The sequence below is a fragment of the Letharia columbiana genome, assembly GCF_014066305.1.
Source record: "Letharia columbiana isolate WasteWater2 chromosome Unknown Sc0000010_s0, whole genome shotgun sequence".
In the NCBI taxonomy this organism is placed as follows: Eukaryota; Fungi; Ascomycota; class Lecanoromycetes; order Lecanorales; family Parmeliaceae; genus Letharia; species Letharia columbiana.
In genome coordinates this window covers 529,207-553,183 of record NW_023501047.1, presented here as the reverse complement: position 1 = coordinate 553,183, position 23,977 = coordinate 529,207, and the positions used below count along the sequence as shown (strand labels likewise).

General features: G+C 49.1%; 9 protein-coding genes across 9 annotated transcripts; 5 read left to right on the top strand and 4 right to left on the bottom strand.

Annotated features, from left to right (window-relative positions):
* Window positions 1-874: 874 nt before the first annotated feature.
* On the top strand, window positions 875-1,496 carry HO173_004058 (uncharacterized protein; the record flags this gene model as incomplete). The annotated part of the gene is made up of 2 exons (XM_037305982.1): window positions 875-992; window positions 1,072-1,496. The coding sequence occupies 2 exons, from the start codon at window positions 875-877 to the stop codon at window positions 1,494-1,496; spliced, it is 543 nt and encodes a 180-aa protein (XP_037167175.1).
* A 603-nt stretch (window positions 1,497-2,099) lies between these two features.
* Window positions 2,100-3,123, bottom strand: HO173_004057 (uncharacterized protein; the record flags this gene model as incomplete). Its single annotated transcript, XM_037305981.1, has 2 exons — window positions 2,100-2,553; window positions 2,609-3,123. The coding sequence occupies 2 exons, from the start codon at window positions 3,121-3,123 to the stop codon at window positions 2,100-2,102; spliced, it is 969 nt and encodes a 322-aa protein (XP_037167174.1).
* A 488-nt stretch (window positions 3,124-3,611) lies between these two features.
* HO173_004056 (uncharacterized protein) lies at window positions 3,612-4,792 on the top strand (the record flags this gene model as incomplete). The annotated part of the gene is made up of 4 exons (XM_037305980.1): window positions 3,612-3,834; window positions 3,883-3,965; window positions 4,031-4,707; window positions 4,774-4,792. The coding sequence occupies 4 exons, from the start codon at window positions 3,612-3,614 to the stop codon at window positions 4,790-4,792; spliced, it is 1,002 nt and encodes a 333-aa protein (XP_037167173.1).
* Window positions 4,793-8,657: 3,865 nt separating this feature from the next.
* Window positions 8,658-9,887, top strand: HO173_004055 (uncharacterized protein; the record flags this gene model as incomplete). Its single annotated transcript, XM_037305979.1, has 1 exon — window positions 8,658-9,887. The coding sequence occupies one exon, from the start codon at window positions 8,658-8,660 to the stop codon at window positions 9,885-9,887; it is 1,230 nt and encodes a 409-aa protein (XP_037167172.1).
* Window positions 9,888-12,932: 3,045 nt separating this feature from the next.
* HO173_004054 (uncharacterized protein) lies at window positions 12,933-14,109 on the top strand (the record flags this gene model as incomplete). Its single annotated transcript, XM_037305978.1, has 3 exons — window positions 12,933-13,057; window positions 13,122-13,906; window positions 13,967-14,109. The coding sequence occupies 3 exons, from the start codon at window positions 12,933-12,935 to the stop codon at window positions 14,107-14,109; spliced, it is 1,053 nt and encodes a 350-aa protein (XP_037167171.1).
* Window positions 14,110-14,473: 364 nt separating this feature from the next.
* Window positions 14,474-16,063, top strand: HO173_004053 (uncharacterized protein; the record flags this gene model as incomplete). Its single annotated transcript, XM_037305977.1, has 1 exon — window positions 14,474-16,063. One exon carries the CDS (start codon window positions 14,474-14,476, stop codon window positions 16,061-16,063), a length of 1,590 nt encoding a protein of 529 aa, XP_037167170.1.
* Window positions 16,064-17,613: 1,550 nt separating this feature from the next.
* HO173_004052 (uncharacterized protein) lies at window positions 17,614-17,970 on the bottom strand (the record flags this gene model as incomplete). The annotated part of the gene is made up of 1 exon (XM_037305976.1): window positions 17,614-17,970. The coding sequence occupies one exon, from the start codon at window positions 17,968-17,970 to the stop codon at window positions 17,614-17,616; it is 357 nt and encodes a 118-aa protein (XP_037167169.1).
* A 385-nt stretch (window positions 17,971-18,355) lies between these two features.
* HO173_004051 (uncharacterized protein) lies at window positions 18,356-19,431 on the bottom strand (the record flags this gene model as incomplete). The annotated part of the gene is made up of 3 exons (XM_037305975.1): window positions 18,356-18,677; window positions 18,733-19,275; window positions 19,331-19,431. 3 exons carry the CDS (start codon window positions 19,429-19,431, stop codon window positions 18,356-18,358), a joined length of 966 nt encoding a protein of 321 aa, XP_037167168.1.
* An 805-nt stretch (window positions 19,432-20,236) lies between these two features.
* Window positions 20,237-22,446, bottom strand: HO173_004050 (uncharacterized protein; the record flags this gene model as incomplete). The annotated part of the gene is made up of 2 exons (XM_037305974.1): window positions 20,237-22,381; window positions 22,429-22,446. The coding sequence occupies 2 exons, from the start codon at window positions 22,444-22,446 to the stop codon at window positions 20,237-20,239; spliced, it is 2,163 nt and encodes a 720-aa protein (XP_037167167.1).
* Window positions 22,447-23,977: the final 1,531 nt, after the last annotated feature.

The following is a 23,977-nucleotide window of genomic DNA, read 5'->3' as shown; positions in this document are numbered from 1 at the left end:
CTTTATTCTTTTAAACAGCATAGCCTATGTCCCAAGCAAGATACCCGAAAAGCTTTACGCGATATCGATACATTACGAATAGCGGTTCCCTTAGAAGAGCATAGCGATAGCAAGTACAGCAAGCATAGCATAGCCAAATATTATTCGAGTACTCGTTTTCATTCCCTGTCCACCATTTTCAGGCATGTTCGCCTCAATGGACGGAGGTCGACTTACGATCACCTACTCACATACAATGATATAGAGAGGACCAATATTACCCAGGAGACTAGTCGTAGTATTACGTTGATAAGTAAATGCCCTGTGTTACTACCTTTGCTATTGTCTTGTAATCTGCGACCTCGTTGATAGTCGATTAACAGCTATTTGCAGCGGTCACCAATCATCGGTAGGCAAGTTGGATGGCCGTTCACGATCTGTGATGCGAGAAACCTGCTGTCTTCTGGGATATTCACACCAACTTCTATTTTCAATATTACTCCTCAAGTCAGCACTTCGCTACTGCTGGGCAATTATACATATACACGCAACACATGGAGTAAGCAGATTTAAGCACCAGTACTTTCAAAATCTAGGTCCCCTTGACAATCTCACAAGTCACCATCGGTCCACTTTCTTTTTCTTCAGCAGCATCTCCATCCTCATAGCTAGCTTACGCTGGCTATGGTCAGCCTCTATCGATCCTTAGCGAGAGAGCTGTCCAATTCCGAACTTTCATCTTGTTGGCTTGAGCTTTACGAAGAGTATCGGGAAGAGCTTATACCAGATTCCTGCTAATGACTTTCAATCGATCAGTCCTTTTCGTTCAGCATCCATTCTTCCCACATAACACTTCCTGCTACTCCCAGCTCATACCATTTTCACCTCCACAATCATGAGGCACCCTGAAGCAATGTTTACCCACCAGGAATTGCCCTCACCCCTCTCTTCGTTGGAGCATGGCGGATCTCTCATCCATACCGTCAATATCGCTCCACTTTCTCTCCTTCTCGGTAGTCCAACCCTTTTGCTCTCACCTCTCTTTCTTTCCCCACCCAAGATCATTGAGCTTGGTTTCTAACCCATATACAGCATCGATGGATCCAGCACCTACAGCCAATCCACACGCCGAACTCGTCACCGAATGCTTCCAGGAATGTCCTGCACTCGAGACCCCAACTCGGAACCGGTCACCTACGACGCCTCCAGATGTGAAGCTGCTGAAAGGGTCAGGGTGGGGTGGCGTTATAGAGCCTGCAGTCGATAAGGAGGAGGATCATTCCCAAGAGGGTAAAGTCGCTGACGTCTTGCTTGACGAAGGCTGTGAAGAGGGCAATGTGCCACTGGGCTCTCAGGGTTGGTTGCCAGGCTTGGCCGGTCATGGTGGGGATCGCATTAGTCAAGGACCGCAGACATCTGCTGTTGAGGACTTGAGCAGGTTGAAAAAGGTCCGAGGCTGCACTCTACCGAGCTTGAAGGAGCTGGGTCTTGATATGTATGTCAAGAAGCAGTATTAGAATGGATCTTGGAGTGCGGTTATTTGAAGCACGTGCTATTAAATAAGGAAGGTCATGAATGGTGCAAAGAAATTGAAATTATCGTACTGTAGCAGAGAGATACCTGAAAGGAATGCGTATGCACGCCTGGGTAAATAATTTGAGGAATGAAGAAGTGGTATAACAGATAAAGGGCAACCTATGGAAGCTCTTGCAAGACTCTATGGAAAAAGGCAATTCGGTTGCCCAGAATCTGGGACTCAGACCCATATACTTGGCTGACAATTCGTTCTTTACCATTCAACTGCTGCGCGATTTGGGAATCAGACCTGCAAAGTTTGCTGGTGTGAGGATTGTCAGAGTCCGCTTGAGGGATAGTTTGGGATCAGATTGATTACAGTCGCTGACTTGAGGATGAAGAAGATTCAATAGCTGAGGAAGTGAGGAATCACATCCAGAATACCCGGTGATGTGAGGATAATCAGGTCTTGATCGTCAGGTCCATATCGGTAATTTTTCCAACGGTAACACCATCATCTGCTACAGAAATTCCGATCGACATCGGGATTCGATTGCTCGAAGCTTTAGAGCATTAGACCCGGTACATTCGGTGATCTGATATGATCAGCGTTCGAGACTAGAGTCCGGATGGACAGTGTTCCCAATGGAAACACCATCATTTGGTGTATCGGTCGAGATCTCTGACAACGAAAGCTTCCTCTTCTCTTCACCAAGGCCTGTGGCTGCAAGCACTGCCCATCTGACATTGTCGATACCGAGCTTCTTCCCCTCGAGTGTCACTTCAGCACTGCACGCCAAGATCTCACCGAGAGCTTCCGGGCCGTCTCCGTTCCCGGGTTGTATCTTGACCTTCAATTCTTCACATATGCGATCCAACTCTGGGGAGTTCTGTTCCATGCGGGCTAAAGATGGGCGAGACTTTTGAAACAATATACGATCAACTTTGGACAATATGATCTGATGAGATATTGCGTTCTGACGGAACAACGAAAGAATCTCTTCGTCTGAGCGTTTGAGGCCGTGTAATGTATCAACCAGCAAAAAGGCTCGCCGTAATCTACACATTGTCAGCTAGTTGTAATCATTTCCCACGCTCTGTAGCTCTTGCGTACTGCTTCCTCCCGACAAGATATTTCATGATCTCCTGTCCCCACTCTTCTCGACTGCCCTTTCCATAGCCTGGCATGTCTAATACTGCCAGTTTGCCTGGACTACCACGCCCATCTTCACCTCCAACTCCGAAGAAGTTCATAGATCTCGTTCTTCCTGGCTTGCTGCTCGTATGACATATCTTCTGCCCCATCAATGCGTTGAGGAGGCTGGATTTGCCTACATTGGACCTCCCAAGGAAAGCAACTTCAGGTATTGCACTGTTGTTTACTGTCCGGAATTTCGTCGCAGAGAAGAGTAGCTTTGGGGGCGCTGCGCCGAAGAATTTCTCAGCCCGCCGGAGCTGGGTAGGTGTCGGCGGAGCTGTGTCCCAGTAATATGCAAGCTCGCGATTTGGGCATTTGGCGGAGCCATTATGAGAAGGAGCTGTGGATGCACAACGTGTATTCAGCTCCTTGAAGAGCCAAGATACACGTTTGCCGCAAGATCGAGTCCTCCAACAGATTCTCAATGACATAGAATCAAGTGCACTGGGAAGAGGGATTGTGCTGCAATTTTGCAGCTAGAGATCGAGAAGTCCGTAGGGCTGAGCTAGCGGGCTCTCGGACATGCACTCCGCAGAATTTCTAGAGCTTTCCACCTCCTTATTTGAAGAGCTTTCTCTCTGTGACGGCAGTTCTCCTCATTGCTACATTGGTGAGTGATTGAAAGCAGCCAACAGTATTACTGGCAAGGAAAAGATTTCTGACCTTATTGACCTTAGTAAGTAAGCCGTACATTCTTCGCTCCCTCTACGTTACGTCCAATACACGATGATACATTCAGCTGGCACCAGTCATAGAAGATTTGTACTCTTTTTCTGCTGATTAGCTTTGTCGGAGCTTAGATCTCCATTTATCTGATAGACCACCGTTTTGTCCTTTTCAGCTTCAACAACTGGTTGGGATCTGTAGCTGATCGCATTCCCCAGGTTTCTATACTTACTCCAGCTGAGCTTTGCCCAGCATGGTCCTCCACAATCCGAACAACTGGCATTGGGTGAATAAAGACGTCAGAGAGTGGGCTCGACAGTATCTAGAACAATCTCTTGTTGGGACATCCTCTGAACAGGGGGATGTCTCCGCCACTGTTTCAAAGATATTGAGCATGGATGGAGATGTGGACGTCAGCCAGCGAAAGGGCAAAGTGATCACACTGTTCGACGTGAAGCTACAGATGGAGTACCAAGGTACTGGTGTTCTCAAGAGCAATTGGGGCATATGTTGACTTGTTGCAGGCTCGGCCAAGGATGAAGAGGATGTCAGCGGGACTATCACAGTCCCAGAGGTAGCACATGATACGGAGGAAGATGAGTACGTCGTATGTTCCCTATCTTTCCCGTGAGCTAGTCTCTTCTTCGAAGCTGACCCAGTGTGTCTCTACAGTTCGACATAGACATCTACTCAGACTCTTCTTCCAAACAGCCTGTGAAGGATTTGGTTCGGTCCAGAGTAGTTCCTCAACTTCGACAAAAGTTGTCTCAACTTGGTTCCGCCCTCATCGCTGAACATGGCAAAGATCTTCAGCATGCGACTGGCGCATCACCCTCTCTGCAGCCCACGACCATCACTACTTCCTCCACTGCCTCCCAAGCGAACGCCAAGCCTGCCACCGCCAAATCTGCTCCCAAAACAACCACAACCAACACACTTGGCCATCCCTCTGTGAATACTACGTCACTAACGTCGAACGAAGAATTCCGTACCACTGCTTTAGAACTCTACAAAACATTCACCGACGCTACCCGCATCGCCGCTTTCACGCGTGCTCCTCCGAAGCTGTTCGAAGGCGCTCACAAGGGTGGCAAGTTCGAACTCTTCGGGGGTAACGTTTCTGGTGAATATCTAACTCTTGAAGAGCCTACGAAGATCGTTCAGAAATGGCGATTAGGGCAGTGGGTGGAAGGACATTACTCGACGTTGACAATAGGGTTTGATCAGAATGATTCAGATGCCGTGACTGTCATGAGGGTTCAATGGGATGGGGTGCCTGTGGGACAGGAAGAGGTTACAAGAAGAAATTGGGGCGAGTACTACGTGAGGAGTATCAAGACTACTTTCGGGTAAGTGGAGTCACAAATGTCCAAAGTCTCTCTGGACAAGACAGAAACTGATCTTCATGTACACAGCTTTGGCACTGTTCTGTAAGGAGTGATGAGTGAACATGGTTCAAGATGGCCGCGCAACTGAAACGCACAGTGTAACCGAGCGACTTGAAAAGCGGAAGACACCTGCATCATATGATAGAACGACTAGACGATAGATAGCAAATAAATCACCCACAACTTCATGTCCTTGGCTTAGTGCGTTCATTGTCTGGCTTCCTGGCTTCCTGGCTTCCTGGGATTAACTTCTCTCTCTGCCGGTTTCCCAAGGGAGACAGTCTCCGAATGCTACGACTCGTCGCTGATTTTGCTCATCGTTCAAGAGACAGACACCTAGCGTGAGCTTGTCATCTGACCGTCGGAGTCCACTGATAGCGTGTCTAAAGTCATGAACAGCGGTGTCGCTTGATGTGGCTTCTTGACGGCCTGTACCCTGTTTACCATCATGATGGCTATTAGCGCTCAAAACGCTTTCGAACACCACCTCAGGATACAAGCAAGCTGAATAGAAAATTCTTTGACGGTACAGCTCATATATAGCAAGACAAATCCCGCCTTTAGCGTCCTGGGGTATTTGATGGCTGATGTCCCAGGCGCTCTTTCAGCCTTTCAGCTCTCCGCCATCGGTGGCGTTCTTTACAACGTCGCTCTAAGAGGAAGATAGATCCGTTGAGATGCAAAAGGAAAGCTCTGCATAGCAACAGAATGGTCCGCGGCATTACCTCGATTACGTGGGCCATACTCCATAAAGGGGTAAGAGCATTGAGAGACCAGGCTATTCCGAGTGATGATTCTCGCTTACTAACAGCGGCTAAAGGCCATGATTGGCTAGACGCGAGCACGCAGCTTTAATGCCGCCTCACAATATTCTTATTTCTTGTCCGTCCCTAAGTAATACGAAGAATCACGGTCAGCTTGAAACGGCCAGCGACTGGCAACATGAAATAGGAACAGCGCCTAATTAGAACGGCATCATAATTACGGGGGTTTGAAATAAACACGCAATTATTTTTATCGAGTACGGGATGTTGGAGAGGCAGAAAACCGAATCTGAGACCCTACGCCGTAAATAGGACCGCCTTGGCCGGTGTTCTTTCTTCATGGGCAGGGCATGGTGCAGATTGCAGATCAGCGCATCTGAGCCAGCCGAGCCGCCTTTGACGTTTGGGGCTTGTGGGGGAAACACAATTTTGGACTCACTCAGTGATGATGATGCAGTCAGCTTAGCACTCTGTCTCAAATTTGCAGAAATTAGAGTCATCGGTTGGCGCGCATCATACTGCTCTTACTTTCAATTCCGTCTACAGAGCGGTCAGGGGATGATAAGATGGATGAGGATGTTGAGAATCTTTACAGCGGATACTAGTACTACTTTAACCATCGGGCGCCGAGGACTAATCCTGAAGGAAGATGTTCGTGTCGTTCGGACATCGTGTATACAATTGGGGCTCAATAATACTTTATGCGAGGAAGTCGGCAAGTAGCTCCGTATGTTTTGCGTGCGTAAACAAAGGAGCCGTGTCGGTGGGGAGCAGTTCGTCTCGGGGAAGTGGGAGATGGAAGAAGAGGCAAAAAGATCTCGCCTCGAGTTTGCTCCGTAAGGCAAGTCCTTAAATATCTGCCGAGGTTTGCATGGAATGAGCGGGGATAAGCCAGCGCGAATTGGTAGAGCGCCACGATGGAGGGGCTCTTCTCCGCAGCAAACCAGCCACAATACGGTGTCAGCCTCAATCTTGGCGGCGAAGTCCAATCATACTGGTGATACGCTACGCTTCTTCTCCATCCTCCATAATCGAAATCCAGACCCGACTCCCGGATGAAGCACCTACCATCTCTGGCCAAGTATTACCGGACAATTAGCAGAAGATGGGCACTGGGATCTCATGAGTTCGGACGCCATGAAATTCAAAGCTATTTGAAGCCTGAACCGCATGGCCATTCTCTCCGGCTACTGGCGGAAGCCAAATAGTGGAGGGGCTCATTTCTTGAAATTTGATCACAAGGCCGTCGAATGAAATGCTCAACCACTGGGTCTCCTCAGCTGCCTGCTCCAGATCATCGCCGACGATTCAGCCGACAGCCACTACCATAATCGACAATGTGTAATAGGTATCTTCTTCCTTCGTGGGCCATTCACCCCTTTGCGCACACGGCAAGACCATGGGACACGAGGTCCAGAGTATAAGGTCAAGATGGATCCTTTCCTTCATTCCACTTGATAGCTTCCTTCGATAGACATCGAAAGATCTTCATATCTGGCCATTCAATTATCTACTGGTTCGTGTTAACGCTTCGGAGGTCTTGCTTGCTGGAACGCGTCTCAACCTCCTTACACGTTGACGAGTGCGATCAGAAATTCATCATCTCTGTCGAGCCAGTCAAGCCTCATCTTTACACTCCCGCCGCAGACCCGCATTCGGTCTGCTTCAAGAGTTGACCGCCTCACCAACTCTGCATTTTGGCTCATCATCGATTTGACGTTTCAAAAGGTGCAGAAGATTGGGTGAAACCAAAGGCAGTGGGTGGAAAGAGTCATAGCGACGCACAAAGCAGCGGCCCAACCCCTTCCCTTCTTACTATTTTAAAGGTATGTGGAAAATGCATGTCTGATTGGCTGTCTCCAAGGCCGCGCGCTAAGTGAAGCAGAAGCGAAGACAAGGGAGTGCGGGTATCCAATCAACCCCTTCGTTTCAAGTGCTGCTTGCAGAAGGGCACTTCTCCACCACCAAGCAAAACAAGGTCGTCGAAATTCCTCCAACCTAGCCACCCGCCGGGAAGGGGGGAAGACCCCAGGTCCATTGATTCCATTCTTATTATACTCATTCATTTCTCAACCACTTGAATCTTCACTTCACTTTAACCTCATACAAGAGCGGGGCACCAAGCATAGGGGCCCGTCTTTGCTTCATCTTCACGCCAAGGGCGATCCTCATCACTGCAAATTGATAAAGAAGCTTCCCCTCCGCTGCTCTGCCTTCTCTTCCCAACATCAACAACTCGATCCTCAGTCAATTGGATCTACTGACCGCTTCATCTTTTCTTCTGCCCTCTTCTCACCACTTCGCCCCATCACCCTCAACTGGTTTGAGGTTCGCATTTCATCGTGGACAGACTTTGGGCACAAACTTTATACTTATATTCCTCGACAGCCCATCAGCTAGCCTTTCCACGCAGCTCGGCCAACTCGTTCTGCATTCAGCCTGTCTTGTTTGCCAGATTTGCTCAGTTCGCGTTACCAACTCGCACTAAGACTTTTGGCCCCTGAACATCACCAGGCACCGCCCGAGGCTCCGATCTAATACGGCAAAACCAACCTAATCCCAACTCTCTTACACTGTCCGTCTCCAAGGCGGAGAGCCCCCACTGAAGCCCCTCCAACCGCTTCACTCCTCCAATTTGCTTCACGGCATTCAAACTACAACAATCTTTTACGCTTTACGAGCTCGACGCTCTAAGCACACACGACACGACTACCTCGAATTTAGGAGACTGTCTTTCCGCAGGCCGGGAAACGGTAGACATAATCCTCCACCACTCCTTCAGCACTCTGATAGTCCGCTACTTCGAGAAGAGCCACCTTCTCCTTCGATCATTCGGCTCATAGCCCCAGCGATCCACGACCTTCACCACGACCTGACCAAATATTTATTGCCCCATTCGGCATTTCCGTGGCCCCCATAAACCATAATCCTTCATCCACCTTCGATAATCTGCCCTAAACCAACTTGGGATCCAGCCGACTCCAGATCAGCCTATCCACAATATCTGTCAAGGGTCCTTCTGGCATACTCGCCAACACAACCAATCCCCCTACGACGTCACACCTTATATTGGATTTGTCCTAGAGACATACTTATCTGCAGCTGCCGCTCTCGTAATCAAAGCTTTAGATCTTCATCATTACCACCATGGCGGCTTTCACATCCTCGCAGAACCGAATGGCCCTGGATCATTTTGTTATGATGCCAGTAACATCTGAGATGGTTTCGTATCTGGCACAGAAGGCGACCTCTGTCATCCGTTGCGAGAATCGGCGTGCTCAGACAGAGAAGACACTTCCTCCTACTCCACCTGCAACACCGCCTCACGATGCAGAGCCATTATCACCCTTACAACCATCCCTTCCGTCCTTGGAGGCATTCATTCAGTCTCTGGTGGACAGATCCCGCGTTCAGGTCCCCACCCTCATGTGCTCCCTAGTCTACCTCTCAAGGTTACAACAACGGTTACCTCCAGTCGCCAAAGGAATGCGTTGCACCGTCCACCGCATTTTCCTCGCCTCTCTCATCCTCGCGGCCAAGAACTTGAACGACAGCTCCCCCAAGAATAAACACTGGGCACGGTATTCGTCGGTGAAAGGCTTCGAGGGCTTCGGCTTCTCCATCACAGAAGTTAACCTCATGGAAAAGCAGCTCCTCTTCCTCCTTGACTGGGATTTGCGAATCACAAATGAGGATCTCTTCACCCACTTTGAGCCCTTCCTCGCTCCCATCCGCCTTCAACAGGAACAAGCCGAGCTCAAGCGCAGAAAACATGCCCGCGAGCACGAGCTGCTCCAGCAACAACGAGCATATTACAGCAAACCCCAGTCAGGCCGTGCCTACGCTTCCACAACAGCTCTTCCTACACCTCCACCATCAGTGGGCGTGTATGCTTCGCCGACCGCTTACAGCTCCTCATCCTACATTTCCGACCTCGAGCGCTTCTCTTCAACATCCACTACCTCCATCTCTCAATCGTCTAATCTCCCAGCGCGCACACCGCGCCGCCCGATCCGTCAAGCCCGCTCCATCTCTCCTCCTGCAGCGGACAATGTCCCAGCTCTTAGTCGTCCTGGCACATCTACGGACAACTACAGCGTCTCCTCCCGTTCTGCTTCCTCTTCTCCACCTTCAACAACACATGGAACGCCTGCTTCCACCATATCTTCATACGTGGATGACACTTACGTGCCAATCATTGGCAAGGATGATGGCTATGGTGGGGAGTACAAGCTCAGGCCAATGCTGGGGAATCATCAGCTGAGCAGCTACGGCGTAGAGGAGAAGCCTGCCAAGAAGATGCGAACGGGGATGATGGGCGGAAGCATCATCTCACGCTTCTTGAACTCGACTCAGCCATACCGAGTCCGGGTGTGAGAAGCAACACGGTCTGGACCGTTGCATAGTCCCAACCTCATCACACATCTACATTACTATCATGAGCTCTTCACCCTCATCTATACTGCTTAAATCGAGCGTTTTAGCAAGCGGCATTGTGACGGCGTTCCATCTATACGAATCTGTTTTGAGCATCTTATGTGCGTGCATGGATAATGGAAGTTTGGAATGACACCATCAGGCGGTGGCTTTGGATCGAATGATGAAATGCCTGGAAGAGGCATGTGATTGATCTAGCTAGATGCTTAGCTCAATCAGTGATGATTCAACTGTCCCACCTTGACGTGTCCCATGCGCAGGTGATATTGTCAGAAGCGTAGGTTGATGTCTAGATCTTGAGTCGTAGGGGATGACATCTTTTGGCTCGAGGCCATCATCCTTCACCTGTATGGTTTTCTTCCGGAGAAGAGAGAAGCTTCGGCGTCTGTTACGGAGAATGTACTGGTAGCATCAATCTTGTTGACAAGCCAAGAGCAAATTCGCCGAATCATGTCTAGATAGAATCATTGATGAATAGTTTGAGAGAAGTGGAAGATTTCATTGAACGTCCTCGATCTTTCCTATCCGGAAGCTGATGTGTTGCTACATTCCTCAGCCCGCTGTGCTGATCTTAATCCCTTAAAGCCCGTACCATCATCCATCCGCAGACTCGCGTAGTTTTGTAGCAAATCTGGCCCACCCGTTCAAGCACTTGTCGCTGGTCCGCGTCGCCGAATTCGTCAATCTGCGTCGAGTAACCCATTCCTTTCACTCGCTGGCAGGCGTTTCTCATCTGCTTGAAGATGAAAGTAAGTATGACGTCACAGCAAAGAGGCTTCGGAAATGTCCGCAACAGTGACAGTGCAGGAATTATGTCAGATCTGATGCCCGGTCATGGGCAATCTCATCAATGCTAGAGTGTAGCTATGCCGACCGTCGTGAGATTGTAGAAATTTGATCATCATTTGAAGGGGGCTATGGATTGCAAGTAGGGAAACATACCGGACGTTAGAGATGTTCACAGCTCGACAGGCCAAAGAAGTGGATAACAAAACCTTCACCGAGTATGTCAGTACCTGTACTGGCTCATGGTGTTATAGCCGATTAAAGATCGCGAGAAGCGGATCAGTACGAACAGTCTCTTCTTTGATAGCGGTCAAGCTAACTTGGACATATGCTTGTCTTTTGATTGTTTGGAATCATCATTTAAGAAGGTTGAACGCATCGAGAATGGAGGACGTACCGCTTTCAAGGGTAGGGATGCTTGATCGGGCCTCGATCGCACCAATGCGACAATAATTTGTGACCTGTGAGCTTGGAGTGTTGTTAGCACACGCACAAAAGAACAGGTCTTAAAGAAGGAACAGTATGGCTTCGTCAGATATGCATGAATGGTATATATAATAAGTGTGTCTACATCGGAAACCCGAATCAGACTCGTCATCTAGGTGATCATCACAGAAGCATCTAGGTACTCGAACAGGGGCGGCATACCTTACTCAGTCTCCCCAAAGGTGAGGCTGTCGTTACTGATTCGCCCACCGTTTTGTGTAGCGGAGGTGTGAGTTGCCGTCTCTGTATGTACATACTAGGGGGGTCTGGAAGCAGAGACGAGATCTTTGGGTTGAGGGTCCCTCGACGTGAAAAATTCAAAAGAAGACTGTAATCTAGGATCAGCTGCTGCGTTGAAAAAATTCCGAGACAGTAACAGGGAACAGGTGTGTGGTATTCAGTGGGCGAGGTTTTCTAGGCCTGCCACAGAAAGGCATATCTTCTTATTGCTTTTATCGGAGCCCAGTGCCATTCATCATAAGATCCGTGCTGGAAAAGAGGGCGGATATTTGGCCCAAGGTCGCTTACTGCTGATTTCCCTCTTCATGATTGCCAAACGTCTTTAGGTTTTCAAGGGCAGGTTCCCATGTTCAATGAGGTGCCAATAGATGTGCTACCACCAGGAGACAACCGACTCAGCTCCTGGCCTGTGACGCTCGTCCAGTCAGTCAAATGTTCCTAGCCCATGTTATAGATGGCATGATGTATAATTGTAGAAGAGCTCAGTCTAAGCCATTTATTGTCGTCAAAGACCTCTAGGGTCTCAGTCGGTAATTTCCAGCGTACATAGTACGAATGATCATCGTCGCTCAGTTGTAGAAAGGTAGGCAGGTGTGCTAGGCGGGGGAGACGAGATTTGAGGATGCGTACCGTACGTATGAGGCTTCCAAACTTGACCGTGACCTGCATTGCCGTCAATTTGAGGATTGGCGTCAAAATTTCAATGATATGAAGCGAAAGACAATGACACGGATCAGACTGACGTGTGCAATAAAAGTTTCATGCCCCGGAAGGGTCAAAGACTCTAGTTTTGCGGTTTGAACAAATCATCAGGTAAGGAAGGGGCTTCGGAAGGGAAGATATAGGACCAGAACACTTACAATGACAACGACATATAGAATTATCTATTCAGCATATGCTCGGGGGTGGCTTTGTGATGTCGTGAAATGATGCTCGGGCTGTGAAGTTGCTGAAATTTTGACTTGTAGAAAAGAGAGTGCGACTAAGTTGCAGCCTTGCCAAGAAGCTATCACGTGATTCATCTTGGATTTGAACTTGAAACGAGTAGTTGTTGTCAGACTCTCAGACTATCAGGAACCACATAGATTCAATAGATCCAGGCTTCCCATTCATTGCACCTGCGGACGAGCCCGCTACTTTCCTGCCGAGCACACTCTTGTCTCTACATACTCTACTGGAAGATGATCGGATGGAAGCGGGTACTTGCGGTCTTTGTGGAGACATGGCTGAGATGGATGGGAGAGGGGCTCAGTGGTGGGGCAGAGGAAGTTGAGGGAAAGCCATGACTTGTAATTGATCCGAAAATATCGAAAATATGGAAAATATGACATCCGCCCAAATGTACCGCTTGTATCCTATCCATGCATTCGGCTTTGCTTGGAAATTGACGTTGTGAACACCGTCTCACCTCCCTCCCAGCCATATCTGCCCTAATAAGTACAGAAAATCATCCTCAATATCCAACTTCCAGGCATGTCTCTGAAAAACAGCGAAGCGGCTCCTGTAGCCCAAGAGAAGATCAACACTGATATTGTCACGCTTACTCGCTTTCTGACCGAAGAGCAATCGAAGCATAAGGAGGCCACTGGGGACTTCACGTACGTTTTCAACCCCCTCTCCATCAGCATCCGCTCTCCTACCATGCTAATCCCCGTCTACAAGCCTGCTATGCCATGCTCTACAATTCTCCTTCAAATCCATTGCCTACTATATCCGTCGAGCCAGTCTCATAAACCTCAGTGGTCTTGCCGGTTCATCCAACAGCACAGGTGACGATCAAAAGAAACTCGATGTTATTGGCAATGATATCTTTGTGGCCGCCATGCGGACCTCGGGCAAATGTCGACTCCTGGTTTCCGAAGAGGAAGAGAGGTGTCTTGTCTTCGATGAAAACCCAAAGGCGCGGTACGCCGTCGTCTGCGATCCTATAGACGGCTCAAGCAATTTGGATGCAGGTGTCAGCGTGGGAACGATCTTTGGAATATTCAGGCTGGCAGAAGGGAGTCAAGGAAAACAAGAAGAGCTTCTTCTTCCCGGATCGGAATTGGTAGCCAGCGGATTCACTATGTATGGTGCGAGTGCTCAACTGGTCATTACCATGAAGGGAGGCAGCGTCAATGGCTTTACCATGGACAATGCTTTGGGTGAATTCATACTGACCCACCATGACATGAAAATGCCCAAGTCTCGTGCGATATACAGCGTCAATGAGGGGAACAGCCTATATTGGGAAGAAGAGGTCAAAGAGTACTTCAACAGCCTGAAGTACCCCATTGAAAAATCTGGAAAGCCATACAGCGCTCGATACATCGGCAGTATGGTGGCAGACGCCTACCGGACGTTATTGTACGGGGGAATATTCGCGTATCCAGCGGACAAGAAGAGCCCAAAGGGAAAGCTGAGGATTTTGTATGAATGCGCACCTATGGCTATGGTCTTTGAGAACGGTACTTCCTGAACGCCATTCCTATTGATGATTTCCTCATGTACTGACGCGATCAAAACAGCTGGAGGTCAAGCAGTCAATAGCCGTATGGAACGTATGCTTACTGTTGTTCCCGAGCATATCCATGACCGATCTGGTATCTTCATGGGCAGCTACGACGAAGTACAAAAAGTGATCGACGTGCATAAGAAGCATAGTCATTGAGCGAGATAGATCAGTGACTTTGAAACACGCGAACCGTTGCACGTGAACACTTCAGTCTCTTCGCGACTTAATGGGGTTCGAGTCAGGAGCCTTCTCCGGCGTTGCCTCAGTGTTTAGTGTTGGAGGGGCCCTGCATGAACCTGTCAACCGTCTGACTCACCTTGCTGTGTGATTATACTTGGCCGTGGTCATGTGTAAGCAAAAGGCAAAGAGTGATCAAAGGTCTGCTTCCTATATAAGAACTTGGCTTGACAATTATTTGCAACCAGATAGAACGCCTCGAGCGGAATACCAATCCTAGCAATAGACGCAAATCGTTGTCAATCCTTTATTCGAGGAGGACAATTCATTAGTATCATCTTCAATGGCAATTACCGTTCAGTCTCGCTCGCGTGTCTTTCCAGACTCTCATGTCCCTTCTTCCCAGCCCAAAGTCGAACCCTTATCCATCATCGATGCAATTGTATTGCATTTCGCGAAAAGCGCCTGCGTTTGGTTCTACGATGTATCACAGGACACCGATCGACTGATGTCCAGTCTACGCAAGACTCTCAATGCTTATCCTCAATGGGCGGGCCAGCTGCGCTTTGCTGAATACGACCCCGATGCTGGACACATCTATCGCTTAGGGCGAATGGAGATTTCTCATGGATCAGACTCTGATCCAGGCGTCGAATGCATCCTCGCCGAAGCTGACTCTCCTATGGCGTCCATGGTTCCTGCCGATAAGACCGAGAAACACTGGGATCCTACGCATGTCAATTACGAAGAGTTTCTAGACATGGAAACCGAATACGCTCTTCACGACTCGAAAGAATGCCAAGGTCTACCATCCATGAAAGTTCAATTCACAACCTTCAGAGACGGCGGCATAGCCATCGCCGTCGGTATAGTCCACTCTCTCGCAGACGCCGCCGCTCTACTCACCTTCATGAAAGACTGGGCCGCTACGAACCTTGCCCTCTCGTCCTCAAAATCTGTCCCAAAGCTACAACCTCTCTTCGACCCCTCCCTCATCGACGCTGCTGCAGCCGGCAACATCGACGCCAAGAGACCCGACCCGTACATCCTCGAAGTCGCCGCCAGGTTACCCGTGCACCGCTTCGACCACTGGGCCTCTGCCGGTCCTTCAACCCCGGAATGGGCGCTGTCATTAACGAAAATCCCACCGGAGCTCGCATCTCAATCTCATGACATCAAGCTCGGCAGACCCGTACCGTACCATACCTGGGATGCCACAGCCCCCTGTTCGCACACGACGTTCTTCTTCTCGGCCGCCGAAACGCACGCAATCTATCTCCACGCCGCTGCGCATACTCAGACACGAATATCGCATCAAGATGCCCTGCTCGCCCACCTATGGGCCGCCCTGATTCGCGCCCGCGGGCTGAAGGAAGGGGACGAGCATTTCCTTGACGTCAGCATCGACGGGCGGCGACGCCTACAGAAGCCCTTGCCGCCTTCATTCATCGGCTCACCAATCCTCAACGCTGGCGTCCGCACCGAAGCCGCAGCCACCGCTTCCCCTGCAGGCAGTGCGAAAGACGTAGCGGACAAAGCAGCCGCCATTCGCAACACCATCGCCGAATTTGACGGGGAAGCTGTAGCAGCGCTGTTGCATGAAATGTGTTTTGAGCTGAGTGGGCAGAGGCGGTGGAACTGCTGTTTGGGCGATTATCATACTATCGTTACGAGTTGGGTGGGTATTGGGGTGGGGGAGGTGGTTTTTGAGGAGGGGAAGAAGGTGAGGTGGGCGGAACCGCTGATTCCGTCATGTGATGGGGTTGTGATTGTGGGTGAGGGTGGGGTCGAAGGGGATGGTGCAAAGGAAGGACATGACGCAAAGAAAGAATGGTGGAGCAAGGGGGTGAATCTCAGCGTTTATCTGAGGAGCGATGTTATGAGGAGGTTGATGGAGGATGAGGGAATCAGAGCTTTTGCGGAGAAGGAGTGATGGAGGCCGTAGGCTTGATTTTTGGACGAAGTCAGGAGGTGGAGATAATTTTGAAGCCCAGCATTGATTGGATGAACTGTAACAATCCGATCCAAATGTGTAACCCCTCCATGGTCTCGTATATAACGAACGCCATGATGGGGCCGCCCAGCATCAACGAAGTTTCTCATAGCATGGCCCACACATTGACAAAAGAAAGAAAGAAAGCACAGGGAGGACCGCAAAGGAAGAAGGTGTCAATCAACCTGTGCTACGAGACTCATTTGTGCTACAGCTACGAGAGCAATAGATGGCAGAGATAAGCAGCACATTTGAAGACGATGGCTGAGAAGGTGGCTAAGTATAGATGGTAGAGAAACATGTTGTATGTGAAAGAAAGAGATAGTAAATTTAGGGGCCATTTGGACAGTAGCCCGGGATGATTGGTAGATATATTTGTAGATAGTAAGACATGTAGACAATGGGATTTGTGGCCGTATGCGGGAGGAAAGTATGTGTAGGCGTATGTGTGAAGGCGGAGGGAAGGACAAAGAAGAAGAAAAAAGGGTGCAAGGACGGAAGGATAGGGCAGGCACAGACGGAGAAAGCAAGGGAGTATAAAAAAAGAGAAGGGCAGGCAAAGGCGGAGAAGCGGCAGGGGCAGAGCAAAGATGAAGAAGCGAGTATGGAGTATTGAGTATTATGAAGGAGGGAGAGAATTTAGGGAGATCAGGTGGTTTATAGGCATTGTCAAATGTCAAGCCTGGTAAATGGAATTAATTGGCAATGCACCAAGTGAGCAGGTTTGAGAGTGACAAGGGCACAGTGAGGTATTTGAAGGTATGCAATGCTTGATCTCGAAAGCCTCGAATGATGGAGATCGATGGATAGCCGTTAAGCAGTAAAGGCTCCTTCGCACTCGAGAGTGCGTCAAGTCTACAGGACTTGAGGCTGGGGACATGGAATCAAGACCCAGGTATTTGGTCCTGAACGACCAAGAATCTTGCTCTGGCGCATAGACTTCTGGATCATGGTCGCCGCTCTCTCTGTATATATCCGAGCTCATGGACCGGCAGCAAGAAGTACGCCAAGTTGATATGCCTCTACCAAAGCTTTTCTGCCAAACGTTGGCCCAGGTTTTTCCATGTCTCTGTGACCGAACGCTGTCCTCAATCTATTTCGCAATCGAAAAAGCAGCAATTTGCTGCTGCGGCACTTGATGCCGGGCCTCTGTAACCCCAGGTTCGAAATGATGTGGTGGAATCCTTTAGTCGTATGACTCTTTTCGATTCTGCGTCCTGGGCGGCATGGCGACTTCCCATCCCAGACCTTAACTTCTCTTGCATGCTGAAGTCCAAGAAGTATCTCGAATAGGGCTGGGTCTTTCTCCTTTTGGCCCTCCAGTCAAGCGAAGCTTGCCAGATTTTGTCAACTCAGCTCTGTGTCCGGTGGACTTCCAACGTCTGTCGAGCTTTGTCAACATCAGCAATTGACGACTGGATTGATACGTGACGCTGTGATACACACTCTCACGTTTCCCAATCACGACATGTCCAATGTACGACGCTCCATCAATTCTTCTTCCCAGCCCGCCACTCCTCAGGCAAATCCATACCCACCCTCCTCGCCGTCAGCCGAACCTTCTCTTCCTCATCCATCGACATTCCTGGATTATACCTCTCCAACAGCGTAGCGTACATCCTCTGTGCCTTCACGTACTGGATATATTGTTCGGCTTCTTCGACTTGCATTGGGGCGGAATTGGAGGAAATGGAATTTCGGATGCGTTGCTGGATTGGGGAAGGAGTGGAAAGCGGTCGATGAGGTAGTTCACGTAGGAGAGAGCGGTAGAGAGAGCGGAGATGGGAAGGTGATGCTGCCATGGCTTGATGAAGGATTAATTGGCTGGATGTAATGGGAGTGGACATATCGAGTGAGGCTGTGGGGATGGAAGGAACCGGGGATAAGGTAGTATATATCCGGTCAACCCTACGGGAGACTACTTTTCTGAGCCGTCAGATACTGCATAGTGCATTCACATTGCGAGGTATTGGTCGTTGCACATACAACACGAAGCATATTGTACGATAAAAATGCCTCTAAAACAATGATTGTTGAATCGAGTCAACAAGTTACCACATGGTCAGCGTTTGTGATGTCAAAAGAAGTCTACTTTTGAGGTTCCCCGTTGCTATGGGGCTGAACGCAGCTCCAAGTCCACTTGCCATTTCTGCTCACATCGAATTAGCCGATCTGATCCTTCATTCGAGAGAAAGAACCTTGAACATACTTTCTTGAAACCCAGATTCCGTCCTACTCTTGCCAGCCTTGCTGGATGCTGCTCCAACTTTTGTACCCGGAGCAGTACTTCGCAGAAACACCACTCCCACTCGGACCGGCAGCTCCGCCAGCTCCGGCTCCTCCACTTTCGCGAAGGATTATGGTGTGATAATCGAACGTCGATTGCCAGTCTCTGGTATGGTACATCTGATCCAACAACTTCTGGCATGAATAGTCGCATGGAGGTCGTAGTTGGGCCACCACAGCCGCCTCCGAGTAGTTGTTGAGCTGTTTCATGAGGTCGACGGTGGGCCTCAATGCGAAATCATGGACGTCGGCTTTGTCAATCTTGTTCCTGCATGAAATCTGTTAGAAACCTAAACCGGAATTGGGCCTCTGTCTCTGCCTACTTCATCGCAACGATGAAGAAGAAAGTTTCAGCGCAGCCGCCAAAGCCTGGATCACCATGCGTGCCATCCTTTTGATTCTTCTGCCTTGATACGTCCTCTGTCTGGGGAATGGAAATATCGGGAGCCCGGAAGCCCGCTCTCTCAAGATACTCTATCCTCTCACGTCTCATGATTAGGCCTCGGTCTTTGACCTGTGGAACAGTCTGGCCTGTCACCTTGTCCTTGTTTCGTACAGTGTTTCTTGTTTCTGGCTGGCCGAGTGTGGCGCCAAGAAGAACGTCCGTGCCTTTTGACTTGGTGTTGGTGAACCAAGTAATGTGGGTCATGCCCTCGAATCTGCTTTCGCCCAGGACTGAACACCATTTCGAATACAGCGCCAGCATTGGCAGATAGTAGTTCTTCGCCGTGGCACCTGGAGGGCCTGAACCACAGACGGACAAAATCCATCCTAAGACGTCGAAGGCAGTGTTCACCGGCAATTGCTCTCCTTTATACTGCAGCGCTAGGGCCTGATCTAGGTAGTTGTAGACAGCGTTCCTATTTCTGTGCACTGATCTTTAGTTTAGGGAATCGCTTGGGATTTCCAATCCAGACTTGCATCTGACTGATCAATTGTTCCGTTGCTTCCTTGATACCAGGACTTCGAATGTACTCTGCCGCCACGCCCCAAGCTTGTGGACTGGCCGCAATTTTCTTCATGCATGTTGAGATCTGCTCATCAATTCACGCAAACACGTCAGCTTCCTCTCTATGCCACCTCCATGCTTTGAAAGTACAATAGCTTGTGAACGAAGACGCACCTCGTCTTTAGTGTATCGGAATGCTGTTTCTGGCCCTTACAACGGAAGTTGGCGGTTCCCGGCCGCTAGTAGTGCCATATTTACCTACTAGAGCCACCAGAGGGGAAGATAAGTTGTTTGGGGTCAGTGAGGTACAGAAGCAGACAGAAAGATAGCGGACTCGGATTGTATGAGTAGTAGTAGTGGTTCTTGAAGGTCGGTTACAAGAAAAAATCATTTGAAGTGGACTTTCTTCGGCCCTTGAAATCAGGAATGATTTGTTTAGAATAATAGCAAATTGAGTAAGCACGAGAACTCGGCGAAGTTAGCATGGCTCAATAGGACTTTGCAGCAAGCATGAACCGCTTGGAATAGTGAGCCTCACCAACCACGTTCAGCTTGAATTGCGCCAGCTAGAAAGCACTAATTAAAGTCGCATTCTTACAAGGCACGACAGTCAGAGCCAATATCAACGGGCAGTGCGTTAGCAGATACCGTATCTGATAAGCCCTCCGACACTAGAGCGAGCCTTTCACCTCACTCATGGACTTGACTCGTACATGGCTTCAACATAGCCATTCACAGCGAGAATTATCGCAACTACTTACAATGCTGAAAAGCGAAAAGGGTATCGATGCTGAAACTTTTTGCCCAACGATTATCCTGATTCATTGGACTTTCCGATAAAAAAATAGTGCGACAGTTCGTATAATGCATTCCATCTCTTACGTCACGCAGGCTCCCCCCATAGCCAGCATACATCCCAGCAAAGCCCACCCCGCATTAACGGCTTTGTCGCTGGAAGCAGCTCCCTTCGAGGGGGTCGGACTTGGTGTAGACGTTGCAGTGAAGACACCAGTCAGGACTGCACTAGTTGTACTCGGAGAGCTGCCCTTCTCAGTAGGCGCTGGCCCTGTAGTCGTTGTCGAAGTCGGGTAGGTCCCAGGGTAGCCTGCCATCACGGAAACCGAGGACGGAGGTGGTTTCCAATCGCTAGCCTCGTCGTAAAGTTCACCGTTGACGATGACGCCCTGGCCTTGCTGTAACATCACCTTCTGGTCATTCGTACACGTGTTCTCGATATTTCTAACCCAGCAAGTTGGGTCCAATTGTTCAGGGGCCTTGCGGGTCTCCGTGGCATTTGCGGTACCATTGCTCGTGTAAGTTGATAGATCAGCAGCTTCGCCAAGCGAGATGTCATTGCCCATGATAATCCTTGTGAAAACGGTAAAGGCAGTTTCGGGCTGGTATGCAGGTATGAGATGGCCGGCATCGTAAATTCGGGAGAAAGACAGATTGCCGTATTGACGAACTGCACCACCAATGTAGGTGGTGTTGACCACTATGTCGGCGTAGCCGGCTGTATAGAATGGCGAGTACCCGGCCGCTTGCGCTGCGATAGAAAATGAGACTGCCTCTCCACCAAACCAATTGCATATGTAATCCCGATCTCCGTACACTAGAGCGATGCGGACACCTAGTGAGAGTAAATGAGCCATCTCGCCGATGTAGTCGCCACGTTCGTAGTCCCCCGTCTGAAGGAAAGCGTTTGCCACCGCTGCGTTCGTCTGGGTATAGTTTACAGCCACACCAATCGCAGCTTGGACATCTGCATTGTTGAGGTACTCCAAATATGTGCTTGGAGGGAACGGATCCGGCATGTTCTGAGTGATATCGTATACATCTCGACCAGACGAATAGTAGGGCCCAAAAACCTCGTTGTTGCAGGTGTTCTGGGCGTTTGCGCAGATCTGATTCACAGAGGCCACATCCCCCTCATTTTGAGGATCTTGAGCAGTGACCGCATTTCTACAGGATTCGATAAGCTGCTGGCATCCGTTGGCACTCAAGAAGCTGCTAGCAACGGCTTGCTGGTCGGTCAGCGAGAGTGCCTGGATCCCGTAGGTATTGTTGTTGGCAAATATTGGGTAGAACCTCCCTTGAACCAGATCATCGACGCATCCCTGCATGATGCCTAGAGAGGACAAACGTATCTCCAAAGTTTTGTTACTTGGTATGGAGCCATTCTTGCGCAGCAGATTTTGTTGCTCCCAAAGTGTCGCAAAGGCGGGACCATATTTCCCTCCATAGCTCTCCGCGAAGAGGTTGACACCGACAGCCCCTGGTTTTGAACTGTTCGAGTACCTGCCCGGATTGTATTGGGGAAATGCTCCAAGGAAGCCTTGCAACATGTGCCATACTGCGTGTGCAGCAATTTCAGTGGTATTCGCCGTCGAGTTGCCGCTGTTGGAGCTGAAAGTACCATTGAGGTAGGTATAGTCTGGCTGGCCGGATGGTACGTCCGAGGGTGGCTCAGTCGTGATGGAGGTGAACAGATTCATAGATCCATTGGTTGGCGTATCGTAGGAGAAGCCCACTTGATTTGGCTGGTCCACGTACAGAATGTTGGTGCTCCGATCCCATCCCCAGTCATTGGGCTTTGTACCAAGCTTATCCTGAGCTATCTCCACTACCTGGCAGGGTCCATTCTCTTGAAATAGCCCGACCATGCTGCTGCTTCCCGGTCCGCCGTTTATGTATATTGTAAGAGGAGCTGTGCTTGACTCCGTCCGAGCTTCAATGAACCAAAAGAAAGTATTAATTGAGTAATTTTGCTGTATGGGGGCGAGTGTGAACGGCGGCAGAGAAACATATCCGGTGTATTGCTTTTGAGTTTGGAATGCTGTTGTACATGTACCTGCGGGCGGCGATTTGAAGCGTATGGTGATGTTGCCATTGACTGGAGAATGCAGAGTGGTAAAATTAGAATCTGGTATGATGGACGAAGAGAATTGGCCACTTGAATGTGGGACTTGAAAGAGGAAGATTAAGACCAAGGCGAAGATGCTTGAGAAGGCTGTGAACTTTTGCTGCTGAAGTTAGCACCTCAATAAACAAGCATCAAGAATCCACCCACATTCATTGGATATGCCATTCTGTATTTTTTTCTGCTACTTGGATCGCTGCAAACTTTTCCAGGACCGTGGATTTTAGCGATGTCCAACCCATGGGAACTTGTTGAAATTGGGCCCGCAAATGCTGGCGCCGAGAAACAAGGGTCGGGTTTTCTGAGCTTGTCTCAGCCGGCGGTGTCTGATTATGAACACAATATAACAAAGAGAGATAAACGGCCAAGGAGCGTAGGTGAGTAAGGACTGAATACGGGATTCCTTGCGGCAAGACACAGCCTGAGTGATTCCCTAGGTGATTTACTGAAGCGGCGAGAGCGGCAGAAAAGTTACAATCAACAACTGATACTGACAGTTTACTCGTACAGCAAAGAAGACAATGGGAGTGACAGAGTATAAGGCAGGAAGTAAGATATACCTGGAATGCTAATACTGCATATACGAGCCAAAGAAAAGCCCGGAGAAAGAGTTAGCTCCGCCGGGACGCTAGAAACTCAAGGTGCCGCTGATGCCCGAGATGCCCAAGGAAGCCTCCAAGCAACTTAGAAATACCACATTACTCATGCCCTTCTTACGCCGTCCGCAGACTACTTCACGAAGTTGCCAATTACATATGGGAATATCCTGAGGCTTGTCTCAATTCCAGTATGATTCGGCGAGGAAGGACCTAGACTTGACTGTACTAGAGGTTGGATGACCTCTATTTTTTTTTTTTTTTTTTTTTTTATTTTTTTTTTTTTTTTTTTTTCCAAAAAAAAAAAAAAAACCCCCCAAATTTTTTTTTTTTTAATTAAATCCCCTTCTTTCAAAAAAAAATATTTTTTTTGGATTAATTTTTATAAGAGATCTAAGATTCCATAATGAGAAAATAAGTCTGTACAGAGGTTCAAAATCGTTGTGTATGAACATAAAATATTTGATATTCTGCCAAGACATTTTACCCCCAGGCGCCAGACGATGGGATAGAATCTACCATTTTTCTGCCATGTGCACTTAGACCTGGAACAATTCGGATCGATCATGACGAGAGGGAGGTGAGGCATCCCGGCGGCTGACATACTGTATTTGTCTCCTACAAATCTTTGAAGCACGTTTGTATCCCTTGATAGAGCATAAGTACCTGCTTTATTTAAGTTCCTTTGGTGAAAACCCCATCTTGAAACGCAACATCCCCTTTTCCATCAAAAACTAACCTGATCGCTCAAGTTCCACAGCACAGGGCTGCTGAAACGTATTTGCGAATTGTACAAGCCCAAGGATCGCACCGCCTTGCAGTTATGCGCAGTTGTGAGTAACGCCTTGGGAGCAGGCGTCGTCATACATGCATTTTAAAAAAAATGTGCAAGATTAAAGCTTTCTGACGGAGGCTGAAGGCTATTATTGTGGCCACATTGATGTTTCTTCGCGCCAATCCCAAAAGAGAGGTCTCATCGGTCTAGGGGAGGCAAGTGGTTCATGCAAGAATATGGCCCGCAAGGCTGTTACTGGCATAGCCCCCAGCTTGTCTTCCATCATGCTCTCTTCCTGTGGTCTTTTGAGAATGGAAGTTGGTGAACC